This window comes from Silurus meridionalis, chromosome 1 (assembly GCF_014805685.1).
Source record: "Silurus meridionalis isolate SWU-2019-XX chromosome 1, ASM1480568v1, whole genome shotgun sequence".
NCBI lineage: Eukaryota > Metazoa > Chordata > Actinopteri > Siluriformes > Siluridae > Silurus > Silurus meridionalis.
Window position 1 is genome coordinate 16,729,379 of NC_060884.1, and position 19,196 is coordinate 16,748,574.

Consider the following 19,196-nt stretch of genomic DNA (forward strand, 5'->3'; position numbering starts at 1 on the left):
TGTAATTTTTATATTTATAATACAAAAATATATTTCTTTTTCAATGTAAAAAAAAAAAAAGTGTAAATGTGTATACATATGTCATCCTGATCAGATTTGTGATGGATCCAGAGCAAATCCTAAAACCACTTGGAAGAATTCAACCTGAATGTGACACTCAACACTCATACCAATGGGAAATTCAATGTAGACAATCTACCTACTTATCATATTCTTGGACATTTGGAGGAAACTGGAGACCCTAAAGTAAACCATTGTGAATGTGAAAATCTGCAAACTCTGCACAGACAGTAGCCTAAGAATTAAAAAATTAAGCTGTAAGGTAGCAATGCGATAAGTAATATGCACACTAACATAAGTCCCTAATGGTTGCATATTTTTCCTGCTTTAAACACAGTAATTGCACTAACAAATTCATTTTACTGTTTAATTTTACGTCACAGCACTAAAAGCAGATGAAACTCATACAGTGCTTCTTTTCACAAGCTCGGAAACACACACCTGTATGTAATTGTTGTTGATCCAGCGTTCTCACTACACAGACAGTAATTACTCTGTCAACATCAAAATGGAGGAGAATCTCCCACAAGCACCAAAACAACTGCAATTCTGATACGAAGAGACACACTTCACCTCAGATCTCAGTGTCCTTTTGCATTTGTGTCATTTTCTAGACTACAGTATTTCATAGAATTGTTACACTGACAAGCAAATATAATTACCACTGAGATGTGACACAGTGGAATTGAATACTGTAAGCCACACCCTCCACTATGTTCCAGGCTGAATACAACCGATCGTTTTGCACAGTTCCACAGTATTCAAACAATTTGCAATGCTAGCCCTGCCATTATGATTTAAAAGACAGAACATTAGTCTTACCTTTGCAACAAGCGTTAAGCAGACCTATTATTTATAATGGAGACCAAACTGCATGGCCTACTATAAATGATTCATAATGCCCCAAGTGACACTCATTGTGTTCACTTTGACATTGAATGAAACATCGAAACAAATGACGGATTGGGTGTGCTGTGTTAGACACCTGGCAGTAACCGGTTGACAAGACAGACAGATAAAGTAAACCGAGTGCCAGGGGAGTCTTATCTAAATCCTGATAGCAGAAGTTTCTGGGATTCTGATTCAAAAGAGTAATGTAGAATAAAGGATTCTGAGCTGAAACTAAAGGAATTATTCAAAGGATTCCCATATGACTCCCTTCTGATTTCTTCTGTTTGTATTTCTAGGACATTTGCTATCACTGTGTTACATCATATAGAGAAAGTCAGCATTCGATGGCCTTGCTGTTTCAAAGCCTCTTTTATCTTTGACACAGTACAGGATTGGCAAAGATGATGTTATCCAGGTGCACGTCATTGTTAATATAGGTTCAAATGTTTATATTACAGCTCATTTATATGCTACAGGTTGATAAAAGCCAAAAACTGAATAACTTATTCACCCTACTGCCTTTATTCTCAAAATCGTGTATGGAAAACCATATCATATTTCTGGCATGCTTTATAGTTCCAGACTTATTTCCTACCTTTTCGGTGGATTGTGATGTTCCGAAGAAGATGGGTATGAAGGCCAGCCAGATAATACAAGTGGTGTACATGGTGAAGCCAATGGGCTTCGCCTCATTGAAGGTCTCCGGCACCCCACGAGTCTTTATGGCGTAGACTGTGCATGTGACCATTAGCAGCATGCTGTATCCCAGCAGGCAGATGAGTGACAAGTCAGAGATGTCACACTTGAGTACACCCCGTGCTAGCTCTGGATTTGCCATTCGCTGGTCCTCATAGTCCACGAAAGCCTTAGGAGGATCCACTATAAACCAAATACAAACGCCTAATAGCTGGACTGAGATCAGGCTGAAAGTGATCAGCAACTGGGATGCTGGGCTAATTAAACGTGGGGCACTCACTGACATCTTTCCCTGCTCGAAAATACGATAAATACGGTTGGTCTTGGTTAGCAAGGCAGCATAGCTAATACTCATTCCTAGTCCTAGGAAAATGCGACGGAGAGAGCAGATCCCAACATCAGGAGAAGATATCATCAGGAATGTAGTGGCATAGCAAAGAAAGATGCCTGTAAGCAGGACATAGCTGAGCTCCCTTCCTGATGCCTTCACAATTGGAGTGTCATTGTAGCGTACAAAGGTGACCACCACAAACAAGGTGGCCATAATGCCCATGATGGCAATGAGTACAGGAATGACAGCCCAAGGTGAGCTCCATTCTAACTTGATGATTGGAATAAGCTGGCAGCCTGTATGGTTCTTGTTGGGGCGCAAATCAAAGCGGCACATTTTACAGGTGAAAGGGTCCGCCTGGTACTGGTAGCCATCACAGCGCTCGCAATGCCAGCAGCATGGGATACCCTTCACAACCTTCTTACGCCAGCCTGGTTTGCATGGCTGACTGCAGATGGACGAGGGTATTTGCTTTATACCACCTGGCCACTGTATCTCTGGGATCTGTGATGCAGAAATATTGCTCATTATTCACATCAGCTAGTAAAGAAAAATCAGTCTTGCTCAAAAATCTGTACTGACTAATCATTTTTTGTCACAGCTTGCCACAGATGTATAATTAGAGGTTTCCCCTAGGCATTTCTTCAATCATTAGTCAAACAAATCGTTAAATATATCAGGCATTAATCATGCAACAAGACACCCACAATATGAAGCATGGAAAAGCCAAAAGAAAAATTAAATATACAGGATGTACTGTTAGATTCTGTATAGGACATAAATGAGGAGGCTTACATTGAGATGGAGCTGGTCAGTCCACTGGCCAATGATTTTGTATTCTGCTGTTTTGTTATTTATCTGGTATTGGTAGATATCATAACGGCCAGGAGCATCCCCATTCTCATTGAACTGTACTGGATTCCCAGCTATGCCTGAAATAATAAAAAGAAGTAGGCAGAGATTATTAACATAATCGTCCTCACTGTAACAACTTTGAAATTGATACAATTTCTGCTTCTGACCATAACTAATTCGGAAAACTTTTTTTGGGGGAAAAAACAGGATATAGTTTAAAATAGATATATTTGCCTAAGGAATATCACTAAATAAAAAAAAAACAATATGCATTAAAGAAGTTACAGCAGAATATGACTGCATCATAACTATGCATGCTTAATTAAACCACAGCAATTTTTATTAAACAAATTTATTGCACTCAAATTCAATTTGGCAGGAGCCCCTGAAAAAGGCACATAAAGGAGACTGGATAACAGTGCTGCCACATCCGAGTGATGAATTTCGAATTAGTTGTCTTGTTCTTAATAAAAGCCTGTGCCAATTTTTTTTTTGCCAGACTCTAACTCTAACCTTTGAGCTGAGCTATCTGTATTCAAAGCACCTGCCTATGTCTAACCCCAATCCCCAGCTTGGCAAATCCCAGAGCAGCCAAGTGTGCAGCGAAAGCAATTGTTTTCGGCGCTCATGTTTGGCTTACTTTTCTATTTCACAATCCTCATAGGGGTTACTCGATGAAAGCTACAAGTGATTGAAAGAGAAGTAGATTTCTGTTGATGAATATCCTCTGTCTTTATTTCAGGCTGGAGGATGCAAGATGGCCAATCCACAGCAATGTGATTCAGTGAATGTTTATTTATTTGTTTGTTTGTCTGTTTGTATACATGCTGTGGTAAATGCAGCATCACTGCTATTCCATGAGGAAGAACTATCATTACATAATACATAGATACAATACAAATACTTTATATTGCTTTTGCTGTTGGTGAAGCAGCAGGATGAGGTATGTCCCAGGGAGCTTTCATGCCTGTGTCACCTTCTGGCTCTCCTTATTAGTGATGTTGTTATACCTAGACCTGCTGAAGATCCTGCTTGCACACTGATCACAATATACACTCATCTTTAAAACTACATACTTTCTAAAAATCATATCTAATAATCTGTTCTCTCTCTCTCTCTCTCTCTCTCTCTCTCTCTCTCTCTCACCATTTCACATTGTTGAGTGTACTGCCATTGCTGGATGTGATATCTATGCCGGATCCTGACATACTTTAATGCTTCTTCTGCTTGCAGTGTCTGCACTTATGACTCACCTTGTGCTTCTCTGGATGTTCCCACATGAATACCCTAGCAGTGTGCTTGTATGAAAGAATTGCTGTTGTAATCATAAAAACTGTCCTGTGTTTATTTACAATATGTTCACAATATACATCCTTTTAGCACACCTAAAACTGGCTAGTATACAACTGTAGCAGAATAATGTAGTAATGAAGTAATGCCTTTTAAATGGAGTAAAAGGTTTCTTCATTGCTACTGATGCCTCTGGCTTGACATTTACAAAGCTACTGTTAAAGTGCATGCAAAATCAAAATTGAGTTTTTTTTAGCATATAAGAACAGGTTAGCTCTAAGTTTATCTATGCTGTGTGGTCAAAGATTTGTGGACACTGGACTGTAAAATTTGTATGCACTTTATGGACGTCCAATTCCACATTTAGTCCCCATTTGCTGTTATAATAACATCTACTTTTATGGTAAAATGTTCTAGTAGATTTTGCACTGTGGTATTAGAGAATAGGTAGCGATGTAAGGTGAGAAACTAGTAATGAGTATTGGTCAGGTACTGATGTTAGGGGGTCAGTCAGCTTTCCAATTCATCCCAAAGGAGTCCAAAAGAGTGTTGAGACAGAAGCATTGTCATACTGGATCAGGATTGGGTCTTCTAGTTCAAGTGAAGGAAAAAATTTACTTCTACCACATCCCAAGACATCCTATTTAATTGTGTCTCCAACTTACTGGTAACCGTTTTTGGATGAGCCAAATATGGCTGGAAAAGTCAGGTGTTGCAATACTTTTGTCCGTGTGCTACAAAACAATGACAAAATTAGCATTTTTAATATAAATGCATTTTCATTTACAACCATGTTTTAGATGATTCCTTTAACAAATTTGAGAGGTTCAGCACAGATTGGTAAAGTACAGTAATGGGTGGCTCAGCCTGGAACACGACATAATTAAACTCTATAGCCTAATCAAAATGGGGAAGCAGCTACTCGATACATCCTGCCATGACTTTACAGGGACTCTGAAAGCACTATCCGATTAACTTGAACCGAGTTACTGATTTACCATTGGTAGAAATATTTTGTAACTTGCAAAGCTTGTGGTTGTGTTAGTGTCTCCAAAGAGCTAATTTGAAGACAAGGCTGCTGCTCAGTAGCTTTGAAACACTGAAGATGGCTCATGGAGTCAATTGATGAAGTCAAGAGGTCAGAAGAACATATCCCTCGCTACTTTCTTTTCTACACACCAGGCTCTGACTAGCCAAGAATCCAGTCTGAAGGGGTAATCACTCAGCAGAACATACACACTGACATCACACTGACATTTCAGCACCATATGGTAATTTTTTTAATATCCCAATCTATAAACATTTTTATCTCAAATGATGTGGCTCTTGAGCACTGCCAGGCATCAAAACTTGTTTATGAACTATAATTTGCTGATGCAGACTTACAAGTGCTGGTTGGAGGTAAAATGAAGCAACAGTCGTTCATGAAATTTGTCAAAAAAGTCATCCTCCATTATGATGCAACGAGTAGCAACATGAAGAAAAAGCAGATGAATCTATGAATTACTGGCTCATGCGTATATTGGGTCTGATTCATTTGTCCAGTAGTTCATGACCTCATGTCTCACTCCTTCTTAACCAACATACAACCAAGATCTTGATTTATCAGTGAATCTTTTTCCCTGTCTCTTTCTTCCTGCACTGAATTCATTTTGAAATTTTCAGAGCATATAAATAAAAAAATTCAAGCACAGAGGAACACAAAATCTGCAATAGTCATGATTTTGGTAAGTGTGTATGCCAGGCAGCCAGAGAAACTACTACAGCAGTACACTTACGCTCGAAAGCAAAGTGCACTTTCCCTGGAGTGATTGCTGCATGGATAGAAAACTGATGGGCTGCTCCGTTCCGTCTCAGCCTATTGAAGTCCCTAACTAAGCTCACTCAAAGACCCATCAAAGGAGAAAGAAAGAAAAGGCTGAGAGAGGCTGTGTGTGCGAGTGACTGCATGCATGTGTGAAAACGATGATGAGCAGATTCATAGAGTATGTTACATCTTATTAAGCCATGAGCTTTATTTGATTTATTGAGAACTAAGATTAGAGGGGGAAAAAAACCCACTACATTCCATAATGCTATTACTTCATAGAATAGGATTATACGCTAAAATGGTCAAAAGTATGTTGATACCTGACCATTACACCCTATTTTAGAGCTTCTACAAACTGTTCCCACAAAGTTTGAAGCACACTGCATAGGATGTCTTTGTGTGCTGTAACATTAAGATTTCCTTTCATTGGAACTAATGAGCCTAGCCCAAGCTTACTCTAGCATGACAAAGCTCCGTAAAAACATGGCTCCACTCTTCTTATAAAAGAATACCATAACATATTCATGCCCATAGTTTTTAAATAAAATGTTTAACAACCACATATGACATATGGTCAGGTGGCCACATACTTTTGACCATAAAGTGCATTCCATAGTCCACTATGCCTAAAAGGTCAGCGGTGATAAGCTGTCAGCTGTCAAATGATATAAGATATTACTAAGATATTAAAATTAAATACATGTAAAGTTGTAAGACATTCAATTATTTTATTGTTATTATTTATTCATATTTTTTATATTGGGGCATGTATGACAGAAATACCTGTTTCCCAGATATTTCTGCTAAAACAAGATTGCATGTAACCTGTCCAGCAACCTGAACAGCAGTGTTGTGTTACTGTGCTTCGAAAAATAAATAAATAAATAAATAAATAAAAAAGCAGTTAAGTCTTCAAAAGATTCATGATCCTATTCAACTAAAGAATGGAGGCAATATTATTGAACACACCTTTCAGATAACCCTGCCACTGAAAGAGTGAAAGAAATGCGATCTCCTAAATAAAATATGGATAGCCTGCCTTGGCCATAAAACATGCCCTTTGATAGACCATTCTATTATCTTCAGGGCAGATGCTATTTAGGTGGATATTGTAAATGCTTTGCAGATTGTTTTAGGGTTAGCAAACTGTTGTCCTTGAAACACTGCGGGCTTTACACATTAGATAACTACTGCTGCAGGGTGAGAAGCATTAGTTGTACTGTACCTGTTATCTTCACTTCACGGATGTACTTTAACAGGAGGGATCCATCGATAGGGTCCATTCTGGAGCAAAGCCCTACTTTGCCTGGACACAGGTCTTTGTGCATGTTATGGAGAGCATGTGCCATGGTGTATACAGCATCAATCACAAACATTACTTTTCCCTCCTGCTCATAGGTTGAGTCTTTCCCGATCCTTTCTTGATCTGGAAATTAAAGACATATTGTGAATGTATGCACACACACATACACATATGTACAGTGAATACCCAAGCATAAATAATGTGTTAACATAAAAAATCTTCAACTAACAATTACTATTAATAATACTATTATTAATAATAATATCATGAATAAAAAAACTGCACTGCCTCATCTGATGTGCCCATCTGCATGTGTGCACTCGACAATGTTTTTTTGTTTGTTTGTTGTTTTCGTTTTCAATCATATGCTGTGTTCAGCTTGTTGGGACATGTAGTTTGGACAACGTGACCTAAATAAAAGGAAACTGAGCATTCTGGATTAGGCATCTGAACCTGAAAAATTCTGCACGTTGCATGTCAAACAGAAATCAAATAAATAGTCTGTGTCTCCAACTAATAAACTGTAAAAGCTCACACATTTCCACATTTAACTTTATTTAGCTCAATATTCGACTTTCAACATTATAATTTTGTATTGACCAAATACTTTTAAGGCAAAAACATTAAATATGCAGTTAAAAGCTAATTTTAGCTCACCGCCTAGCATTATTTAGGGAGGATGTATAAGTGGCCTTTTGTAATAAAGAATACAAATTAGTAAATATTTATTCTTGTTACATTTAATATTAAATTAATACATTTTGGGCTGTTGTATGAACAGTTTTTTGGGCCTAAATTTTGGGCTGTTTTGAAAATATATGTAATTATTTCAGATCATTGGCTAGCAAACTTTGTTGAGTTGTAGGTGTTTTGTAATGAAAAGAGACTGCTAGCTAATACTGGCTGCACATTATTATTAGCCACTTCTAGCTATTACTGGCTTATTAGCCTGTATTATTCTCATTATTACTCATATATAGGTGGTTTATTCTTCAGGTTTCTTGTTTGAGCAGCAAGAGGAACCAATTTCCGTGAAATAACTCTTGTGTAATTCTCTTTTCATCCATTTTTTAAATTAGTGTAACCTTTTTTACAAAACTTTTACAACATTGGGATCATTACCAATTACCAATACAAGGAGAAAGTGTAACTAGCAACAGTGCAGTAATGTTTCTGTTAAGTAATAATTCCTATATATATATATATATATATATATATATATATATATATATATATATATATATATGGACTGGGTTATTTTTAGTGCAGTTATTTTTTTTATGTAATAAACCATCATCCAGAACCACAAAAGATTTGACAGCTTGATATGGATTTTAAAGGAAATGACTTAACGTGTCTTCATTCGCATTATCTTAGCCCCTGCATCTTGTGCTTGAATTGAATAGATCTGTCAATATGTAAGGGTTCAACAACACACAGGTAAGAGAGCAAGCAAGTTTAATTATCTTTCCATGCTTATGTAATCATGCCAGACAGCTGTATATTCATTAAAATAAGAGTTACTAGCCTGTTTTTTTTTTTTTTTTCTTTCTAAGATCTTAATTGGCAGGGAGTAGTTTCAATTATGACCCTGCCGAATTAAACTGGGAGACATGCCGCCAGATGTCATGGTGGCGGGTCTCATTTTTAGGGAGCACTCATCAGAATAAAGCTTGCCAAAAGCTACGTCAGTGCTGTCTTCTGTTATTACTGAGGGTGGCTTTGGGTGCTTAACTCATTTATTACCTCAGAGATTTTGTTGGTAGTAAATTCCAATTGTCCTGACCTTATTGAAACAGACACTCAAAGTGCCTAAAAAAGTTACTGTACTGCTCTTAAATAGCATGAGAGTCTTTTAATTCAGGGTCTGTAATTAGCAGAACTTCAGCCCAGCCTGCTCCAGAAAACCAAAGGCAATTCTACAGTCCTGACAAGCCCATGAATCTTTTAAAGACCCAAATTAAAAAAGCAGTAATTGTTTGCCATGTACATTACTGCTGAAGACAAAAAAAGTGCCATCATTTGACTGGGTTAAGACTAGCAGGCTGTATGCTGCTGCAAGTGGATAAAAATGATATCAGTCACATAGAAAGAGAGTAAAGGGCAAACACACTTTCCTTGGCTCTACACACATGCTTTCTCTTCATTCTTCTTTTGTAGTTACTTTGCAGACTACCACCCACCTTTAAAGTTGCATACATTTCCATCAGCAAGTACCCAGTTTGTCACACTATAACACACACACACACACACACACACACACACACACACACACACACACAAAGAGACAGACAGAGCGAGAGAGAGAGAGAGAGAGAGAGAGAGAGAGAGAGAGAGAGAGACTCCTTGTCCTCAAATTAGAGCATGCCCACACATATTCAGCTGGCTCATGCTGCTTTCAGAGAAAACCTATTGGATTAGCTGATGCATGATTTTTTGAGGGTCTGCACATCTGACTTGGTCCCTTGCCTCTTTATTTATACACACTCTCTGTATGTTACTGTTTCTGTGATAAAATATTTGTAAAGGAGTCACACTATGCAAATAGGAATTCATCAGGTTCTGGCATGTAAAATTCTATTCAAACACTCTTACACACAACATACACACACACACACACACACACACACACACACACACACACACACACATAGCTTGAGGGTATGTGTCCAAGAGCCAGACAGAACTACTGAGTTTTTTTTATTACAGCAAGTCTATTTGAGTCCTAGACTGAAATGTGTGTTGCAAATCATTTATATTGGCACAAGGGGGTTATGACCATGGAAGTTGTATGTATATAATCCTACACGTACACAAAAAGCTGACCTTTAACACAACCCACCCACATGCTTCTTTGCTTTAATCGTGGAAGTGAAAGGTATGAGATCCTCTCCACTGTTCTTTCGTGTTACAATCAATACTGCAAGCGTCATGCACTTCTTATAGATAAAAGATTGGTTCCTGCCCTTTGATCACATCAATTTCACAAAATCCTTCAGACATCAACTATCCCTTGCTCTTTTCAGGCTTACTCAAGCCTTCAGGGAGATTTAGCGGAGTTCTGCAAAGGCATTTTAACTCGCTCTTGCGTCACCAGAGATTTTGGATTTGACGGGGCAAATGCTAAGACTCATTATGAGTGACAACGCCTACAACAAAATCATTGGGAATATGACAAGGCCCTCTTGTGTATCACTGATAAATCCACCATAATATGTTGTGTACCAAACAATTTGAAGTAGCCTAGTTTTTTTACTATTTTATTATATTATTATTATTATTATTATTATTATTATTATTATTATTATCATCATCATTTTTACTATTTAAAATATAAAATTGCTCCCAAAACGAATGTCTTAAAAGACACTATGCTGTTCTCTCATTGCTTCTGTGAAAAGGAGATCAAACTAAAAGACAGGAACAGTAATTTGTAATCTGCTGATTGACTAATATCATCTGCTAAAGAGCCAGCCATCACACAATCACTGACTGAAAAAAAAATTGCTTCCTGAATGACCAATCCAGTAAAAAAAAAAAAGATGAATCAATGAATCAATCTGATGACTGAAATTATATTTATTGTGGAAGTGTATGTATCAACCAAAAACTCACAGACCAATCTGGTCTCTTCATGCTTGTTTGTTCCTGCTAAAAAAGGGAACATAATGCTGATGGTGTGAACAGAGAGAGATAGGGAGAGAGGGACTAAGAGAGCGAGGGTGCTCTGAAAGCAGAGATATCCAGCCCTTTAATCCTCCAGTAACCACAGGGCTTTTGGGAGGGCTGGGTAATCACCGCATTGATGTTGTTCTCTGCCACCTAGCACCAGTGAATGTGAGGAAAATTACACTTTTAGAAACGGGGGTTCTATGAGGGTTCTTTAAAAGTTCATTGGATAACTAAGGACTCTTCCAAAAAGATCTCTACGCCTTGAATCCATTCTGATAGGAAAACATTCTCTTACTGAGTTCAATATTTAAGGGCCAACCATATAATATTTAATATATTTGCTATTTCCTATAAATTTCTGTGCAGAAAAAATAAAAAAGACAAGCCCAACAAAGCAAAATATAATAAATAAATAAATAAATAAATAAATAAATAAAATTGGTCAGGAAATGAACAAGAATTGAACAAATAGAGAAAGTGAATTAGCTTTTCCCTTAAACTTATAGACAGCTTATGTTGTTGACATTGACACTTTTAAACTTATGAGAAGAGTCAATGTAAACCTATGAGAAAAGTCAATGATGTTCCAAGAAATATTGATTGTTTCAAACTAGTAATTAGTAGTGAACCCAGACAAGTGTCGAATTTTACATCAAATATTGCAACTGTGATCATGATTTTACCTTTGAGTACAAGAGCACAATGTATATAAGTACATTTTCCTGCTTCTATCTTTTCCCCAAACAGTTCACTGCAGCAAAAGTAAACAACTAAATGGTGGCTCAGGAGCTCTCAGGAGTGCACTGCTAATTTTCTAGCCAATAATTTGCTGTTAAGGCGATTTGGCAGAACTTTTTTCCTCAGCAGTGAACAGAAATCTAAAGTAAAATTGGATGTTTCACTCCAAAGGTCTGTTCCTTCAGCAGTATCCTCTCTAATGTTTAATTTGTGCAGCTGATGAGCTCCAATTCATGTTTTATCAATACAATCACTTTCTTTTTATTTTATTGTCCTTTGTTTAGTTATTCAGCAAATACATTTTGAAAGTATGACATCATCATTAGTCATCAACTATGTCGGTGAGAATTTGGGTCGATCTGTGGGTGCAAGTTGACTCATGCATGTGTAAGTCTGTCTGTGGAAGTGCAAGGCCACTGCTTTAGTTACATTTGTATCAGTACAGCGATGCGAAGGAGGCCAACTACAGAACAAAAATACTGTACTTATGAATGTGTATGACATCAAGAATTTATAAGATGACATTAAATGAACTGTAAAACTTGGTCAGATGCGTCTAGAAAAAGCAGTCAGCACAAAAAAAAAAAAAAATTCAACTTGACTGCAAAGCTTGACATCCCTTCTGCCCTGCACACTGCCGCAGTGCACATGCTGTGTGAATAGCATCCTCTGGCAAATCTGCCTTTAGAAAGCATCCCCTGCATTCTTCTCATAAGAACACAACACACACTGATTGGCCACAGCCAGAGGTGTGTTGCTATGAGACAGCTGCACTGGGTGTCCAAAGGGTCAAGTGCTGACTACAGATGGATATAGTGGTAGAATGCACACAGTTGATGGCACTCCCTCCAAAGATGAATCAATTTGGTTTTTTTTTTTTTTTTTTTTATTCCCCCAGGGGGACAGCTTTGTGGTTTATGACTTACCAGACACCAAGTTTCTTTTTTGAAGATTACAACATACACTACACCAATGCCTAATAAATGCTCTGTGTAAAAAGTCTGTCTAAAGTGGTGTCACTAACTGAATAAAAAGGACTAAATTAATTGTTTATTATTTAGTAAATTTCTTATTAAATTGAAACTCACGTATCAATTCAAGTAAATGGATGCATAGAGCTAATATGGTATTTAATTACTAATTGGGTTTAATTAAAATGGGTATTGTGTACAAATACTGTATAAGGTGTAATTACACTGCACTCCATTTTTCATTGGGCTTGACTGTATTATTACAATTAGACCTTTAGACCTGAATTGAAAAAAAAAAAAGTGCTGGCATTTTAAAAGGATGCCAATTCTGTAAGAAAGCCACTGCCTATAAAGTGTGGGGAAGATTTATGGAGGATAACTCCCAAAGGGTTGGAATGTTTCCTTTTTTTGTTTTAGCTAACTTACTACTTTTTTCCATGATCCTCCCTTAAATGTGTGCAGCATGTATGAGGGAAAGAAATGCAGTCTGCATGCTGTGTTAAATGTTGTGTTAAATTGCAAATTTAAGCTCATATGCCAGCTTCAAACATAACACGCTAGGGTTTTTTTTTTTTTTACAAAAAATAAATATATAAAACAGACACAAACAGTTTAGTACATCTGGCCCTGAGTGTTTGTGAATGGATTTAGATCCATGTGTGTATTTCCATTTTCTCTCCTTCCTCTCCATTACCTTCATTCCCCACCAGCCACTCACACACACACACACACACACACACACACACACACACACACACACACACCTCTTCTCACACTCCCTCCCCCCCACCTCCCTCATTCCCCTCTTTCTTGCTCCCTGCTTTCATGAAGCTTTAGGAAAGAGGGTTTTGTCAGTGGAGAAGAAGCCAGGATTTTCTTACTTGTGCATTTCTTTATGCCAGATCCTTTCTTCAAGGCATGCCGATTGAGCTTGCAGTTGAAATTGTTTTCCCAGAACTCAGCAAACCAGATGTTCCTCCTGTTATTTTCCAATGTCCGGCTGATAAAATAACGATCAAACCCTGAGAGCAGATCGATAAGATAAGTGTTATTGTAATGTGTTATGTCAAAATCAAATGAAAGGGCATAGATCTGTACTTTAAAGGACATATCAAAGGAATTTCACAGTATGAATAGCCACATTCATCAACATCATGCTCCATGTATGTATTTTTTAGACATATTTTAAACAATTTTTAGAAAAATATTCACTGGTGCATTTTAGTTAATACATTGTGTTGACATTTGGATATTTTATTGGATATTCTTATCAGAAAAGAAAAGAGCACCAAGCTCTTAATTAAGACACTCAATAAAACACCCAAAAAAGGTGTTTATATATATGAAAGATATTTTACACATAAAACATATACCCATATATTATTTGTTTGTGTGCCTCACCTTTAATAGACTGGCGCTTAGGTAGGATAGTTACTGCACCCTCAGCCATCTCCTCTTGGTGGAGCACAGGAGATATTTTAGAACCCCAGCTATCTGATCCAACCCACAAGAGGTGGCCAGTCAAATTGGCTTTCTTTGCTGCCTGCAGCAGCCTCCTTTAAACAGAACACAATTAACAGACCCTGTAAGCTTTAGTTTACCATTACCCTTCCCTCCGAAAGTGACATCTTATCAAGTCTGCTGAAGATTTTAGTTTGAATAATTGTACATCAATAAATAATTGACCATTCTGTATTGACCAGGTTTAACAATGAACTATATGCAGCAGGATGCTCTATGAGGCAAAGATTCAAAGATAATAAATTAAGTCTAGCCTTTAAATGCCCTTCCTTACAAAAAAATAAATACAAATGAATAAAAACTTGCAATAAAGACTTGTGGCATCTCAGAATTAAAATATACAGTAGGCAACACAAAGCCTTTTAAATAAAAAATAAAAAAAACTTCTAACAATGCTTATTATTCATTTACTACAACAAGAGTTTATACATTTAGTACACAGAAACTTACATTGGAATTAGGTGAAAGCATTTAGTTATACTGTGTTTGATTTTGTTCAGTAACTAATGATAAAGAAAGCAGGTTATTAGTTACTTACTTTATATCATCCTCATTTGCAAAAATGATGACTACTCGAGCATTTGGGTTTTCTACCAGGCGATGAATAATCTTGTCAAATTCTCCTGTTTTGGGCTCACGAGGGATCTTAACTGACTGGGAGATGCAGACACTCCCTATGAAAAGACAAGATGAAATATCATCAAAGAGAATCGCATAAAAAGACAACATTCAAGCGTCCTCCGCTTTGAGCTGATCATCTATTGAATAATAAAAAAACACTTCACCAACTATCTTATAATAAGGACATTTTGTATTTCCCTTTTAAAAATGGTTAAGTAATATAACAGTTCAGCCATATTAAAACCCTGTCATGTAAAAGAACAAATAAGGAATTAAAAAAGTCTTAAGTCTTGTTACTGTGGATTTCTTTTAATCATTTCACAGTGCATCATGTTCAGTCTGTCAGTTGCTTTTATACCACAAACTAAATGATAAACTAGTACAAATTGTGTCTGCATTTTATATGAATCTGAAAAAAATAGTTTTCTCCAGAAGTCCTATGCTATATCCAAATCTTAATTGCTATGCTTGGAAATCTCAATTTACTTATTACTCTATCTACTCTATCTATTCTATCTATGTCTATATATTTATGTCTATATATTTTACTTATTTATAATAACTTGTTTTCTAAACACAAAATGATCATATAATCTATATAATAATAAAAAGAACAATAATATATTATATTATATATATATATATATATATATATATATATATATATATATATATATATATATATATATATATATATATATCTTTCTGCTTCTCCCATTAGGGGTCGCCACAGCGGATCATCCGTATTTGTGATCCGCATGTTCAATTTGGCACATGTTTCTACGCTGGATGCCCTTCCTAATGCAACCCTCCCCATTTATCTGAGCTTGGGACTGCACTAAGGGTGCACTGGCTTGTGCAACCACAATGGCTGGGTTTGGTTCCCTGATTATACAGGCCGCAGCGGTGAGAGCGCCAAATCCTAACCACTATATATATATATATATATATAATATATAATTGTCTATCTGATATTGATATTGCAGATTTTATCACAGATAAAGGGCCTCAAAAAGTAAAAAATAAAATAAAAACATTGCTATTAAAAAAATGAGCCCTTGCAATTACAACCTAAAAGTTGCTAAAATGTGTCAAAACATTACGGAGGCCAGAATCAGCTGGTTCCTTAGAGCAATTTATCACTCCATTGAAGAGGTGACAGAGGTAGTGTCTCTTAGCAAGCCGGACCTATATACTATACTAATTTGCTATTTCACTACTGTTTTCGTATTAGTGACATTAGTGACTATGTTTAAAGACAGTTGTAATGGAACATTGAATTGCAGTTCGACGTTGCACTTAACATCAGTACAACGTTGCCACAGGCTTGCTCATCAGGGATAAATACACATAATTTACTTTAATTCCTAAGTTCTGTCAAGCTGCTTTAAAACAATTTCAATTGTGAAAAGTGCTATAGAAATAAACTTGAACTGGATCTTATGTTTTTTTAATCCAAACTATCAGTTCATCTCAGATAATTACCACGGAATCGCTTTTTACATCCATTCCACATTTAGTCCTAATTTTTGCTCTTATACTATCCTCCAGTCTTCAGGGAGGAATTTCCACTATATTTTGGAATATGCTTGTAGAGATTTGTGCTCATTCAGCTGCAAGGGCATTAGTAAAGTCATGTACTGATGTAGGGTGAGGAGGCCTGGGATGCAGTCAGCATTCCGATTCATTTCAAATGATGACTTAGAATAGGGTTTAATAGGGTTGAGGTCAGAGATCTACAGCAGGCCACTTAAGATCTTCCACTCTAACCCATATAAGCCATATTTTTTAAAGAACTTGATTTGTGCACAGGGGCATTATGGGTCTGCTAGTGTCTAACTGAAGAGAAGTTTCTCTGAAATGTTACTGCTTCCAAAGACATACATACATACATACATATATATATATATATATATATATATATATATATATATATATATATATATATATATATTTTTTTTTACATACAATTGACATTTATGAAATTGTTTATTTTAAGTATGATTGAATTCTTTGGCTTATTGATGTTAAGCAAACATTATACATAAATATTACATTATAACAAACAATTTTTACTTATAAGTTAGGTGATTATTATAATAATAATAATAATAATATTATTATTATTATTATTATTATTATTATTATTATTATTATTTTATTTTATTTTTTTATTAGATAGATGTCAGCTATGCAAAACCACACTTTAAACATGGCTCAGCTGATCAAGTACTGTACATTAGAAAACAAAATGCGTAAATGTTTTATTTTTGCCCCACCATAGACTGTTGACTGTTAAAGTTGAGTTTGAGACTGCTCTTTTCCCTAAGCAACCCATCATTGTCAACTCTACATCTTGGTACAGCCCTCAATTAATCTTCTGCACACTGAATAGCAAGTTTTATTGTTATTATGAACACACTTCTTATTACAAGATATTCTTAGTTTAGCACTTTTCCCCAGTCTCTTTTATGTCCTTGATCCTTTGCAGCTCTAGACAGCTTTAAGATGATTTATCTGTTTCCATCCTCCAAAAAAAAGGGTTGGCTTGCATTTGTTAAGAAAAGACCACTGCACAGTTTTTGGAGCCAAAAAAAGGTGGCTTCTAAAAAGGTCCCAAATGAGACAGAATTCTTGCAGCCATATGCAGGGCTATCTATATATTCCAGTGTACCAAAGGGCATTTAGGATGACTGATGAACTCTACTTAAGAGCCCATGTCTCCACAGGGTGATGGGTGAAGGGAACATTTACAGAGACAAAGCCAAATTCAAAGTCAAGCTGACCCATCATGCCACTGTATTTTTATTTTTTTGTTTTATTATTTTTTTGGCTATAATATATGAGTTACCAAATATGAAGTGTCAGTGTATTTTCTGTATAGTTCACAAAATTGCATCAACAGAAGTGAGTGCTTGCTTCTGTTGATGCAATTTTTGTGCACTATACAGACAATTCTCTAATACATCAACTCTCAATTTCTTCTATTTTCTGTAATCCGTTGCCTTCTTTTACCTCCATTTTATTTCTATGCAGCAATTCCCCTTCTGTCTCATCTAAGTATGCAAATGTCCAAGAGCATGTAAAGAGTGAAGATATGGAATAGGACAGTTTAATTTAAACAGATTCGCCATTTTAAAGTGCCTTATTGCACAGAATATACGAAACAAAAACTGATATTGTGCAACATACACAGGCAATGGGCCTCCTGAAAAGAGTGCATGGCACTGACGCAAATCCTCTGTTACTTCTGAAATGATGGTCATGCATCCAAAGCCTGTATTGTTCGACTGTGTCCACTTTTTTTCACTTTCTTGCCTCCGCTTTGTAAAAAATAAATCTCATTAAACAAGCACTCAGATGTGAATAGCTTTACAACACATTGTTAAGGCCACATGTGCAGTCATCTAAAGTGAGAAATAGGGCACAAAATACTATGGAGATATAAAATACATAAATGAATTAGTAACAGATAAGAACTCTCTCTATCTCTATTATTATGTAATAATCTCTCTCTCTCTCTCTCTCTCTCTCTCTCTCTCTCTCTCTCTCTCTCTCTCTCTCTCTCTCTCTCTCTCTCTCTCTCTCTCTAGCTTCCCAGCAGTAGCCAACAGCAAGCAGTGGACAGCAGTCTTCAGTCCTTTTCCAGGAAAGTCCATTATATTAATGACTTAATGGGCCATTATCAATCACTCAGTGGATCCAAATAATGAGAGGGTAAGGAATATTGTTATGGATCCTGAGGTCTGCATATATTGAATAATGAAATAAACAAAGATCCCACAAAATGAGAATAATCCCAAAACAACAATAAACTTCTGACTCGAAGGTTCAATGAAATAAATGTCTACAAGCTCCTCTTTGGTTCAAAAATATACACTAATTTTGCAACATACCTACTGCAAATCAAGTATGTTGTCATTTCTGTGGATCGAATAGCATCTTTCTGCAATTTGAAAGGTCACATCAGTAGCAGCACTGTGCTCTAAATTCAACTTTAGTAATCACTTTGTCAGGGTCATTGTGAATCTGTAGCCTATATCAGAAACACTGTGTGTAAGCCAGGAATACACCTTCAATAGGATGAATCACAGGGCACCATGCTCACACACATTCACACACTCATTCACATTTACCGGCAATTTAGAGTTTCCAATCCACCTACAGCCTTGTTTCTGAAGAGAAGGAAAAAACCCACAATGGGCACAGGGAGGGCATGTGAAACTGTACACACAGTAACCTGAGCTCAGATCGAAACTGAAGCTGTGAGGCGGTAGCGCTACCTGCCACGCCACAGTGCTGCCTAAATGAATTGATTTCAATAAGAGGAATTAAATTAGTCCAGGATTTTTTTTTTAATTAATGAAAGAAAATCCAAGTATCCCCAGCCTGGGAATTGCATAGATGTAAGAAGAATCACATTATGTGATGTCCTGT

General features: G+C 36.5%; 1 protein-coding gene across 2 annotated transcripts in view; it reads right to left on the bottom strand.

The window, feature by feature from the left end:
• The window catches only part of grm4 (glutamate receptor, metabotropic 4), a 187,405-nt gene that overhangs the window by 13,675 nt on the left and 154,534 nt on the right, over positions 1 to 19,196 (bottom strand). For both annotated transcript variants that reach the window (XM_046857014.1, XM_046857005.1), the window contains exons 4-9: positions 14,677 to 14,812; positions 14,019 to 14,173; positions 13,499 to 13,639; positions 7,159 to 7,359; positions 2,774 to 2,910; positions 1,547 to 2,482 (exon numbers count right to left, since the gene is read on the bottom strand). In XM_046857014.1, coding sequence (XP_046712970.1) covers positions 1,547 to 2,482; positions 2,774 to 2,910; positions 7,159 to 7,359; positions 13,499 to 13,639; positions 14,019 to 14,173; positions 14,677 to 14,812 — 1,706 coding nt within the window. The remainder of the gene's footprint in view (positions 1 to 1,546; positions 2,483 to 2,773; positions 2,911 to 7,158; positions 7,360 to 13,498; positions 13,640 to 14,018; positions 14,174 to 14,676; positions 14,813 to 19,196) is intronic.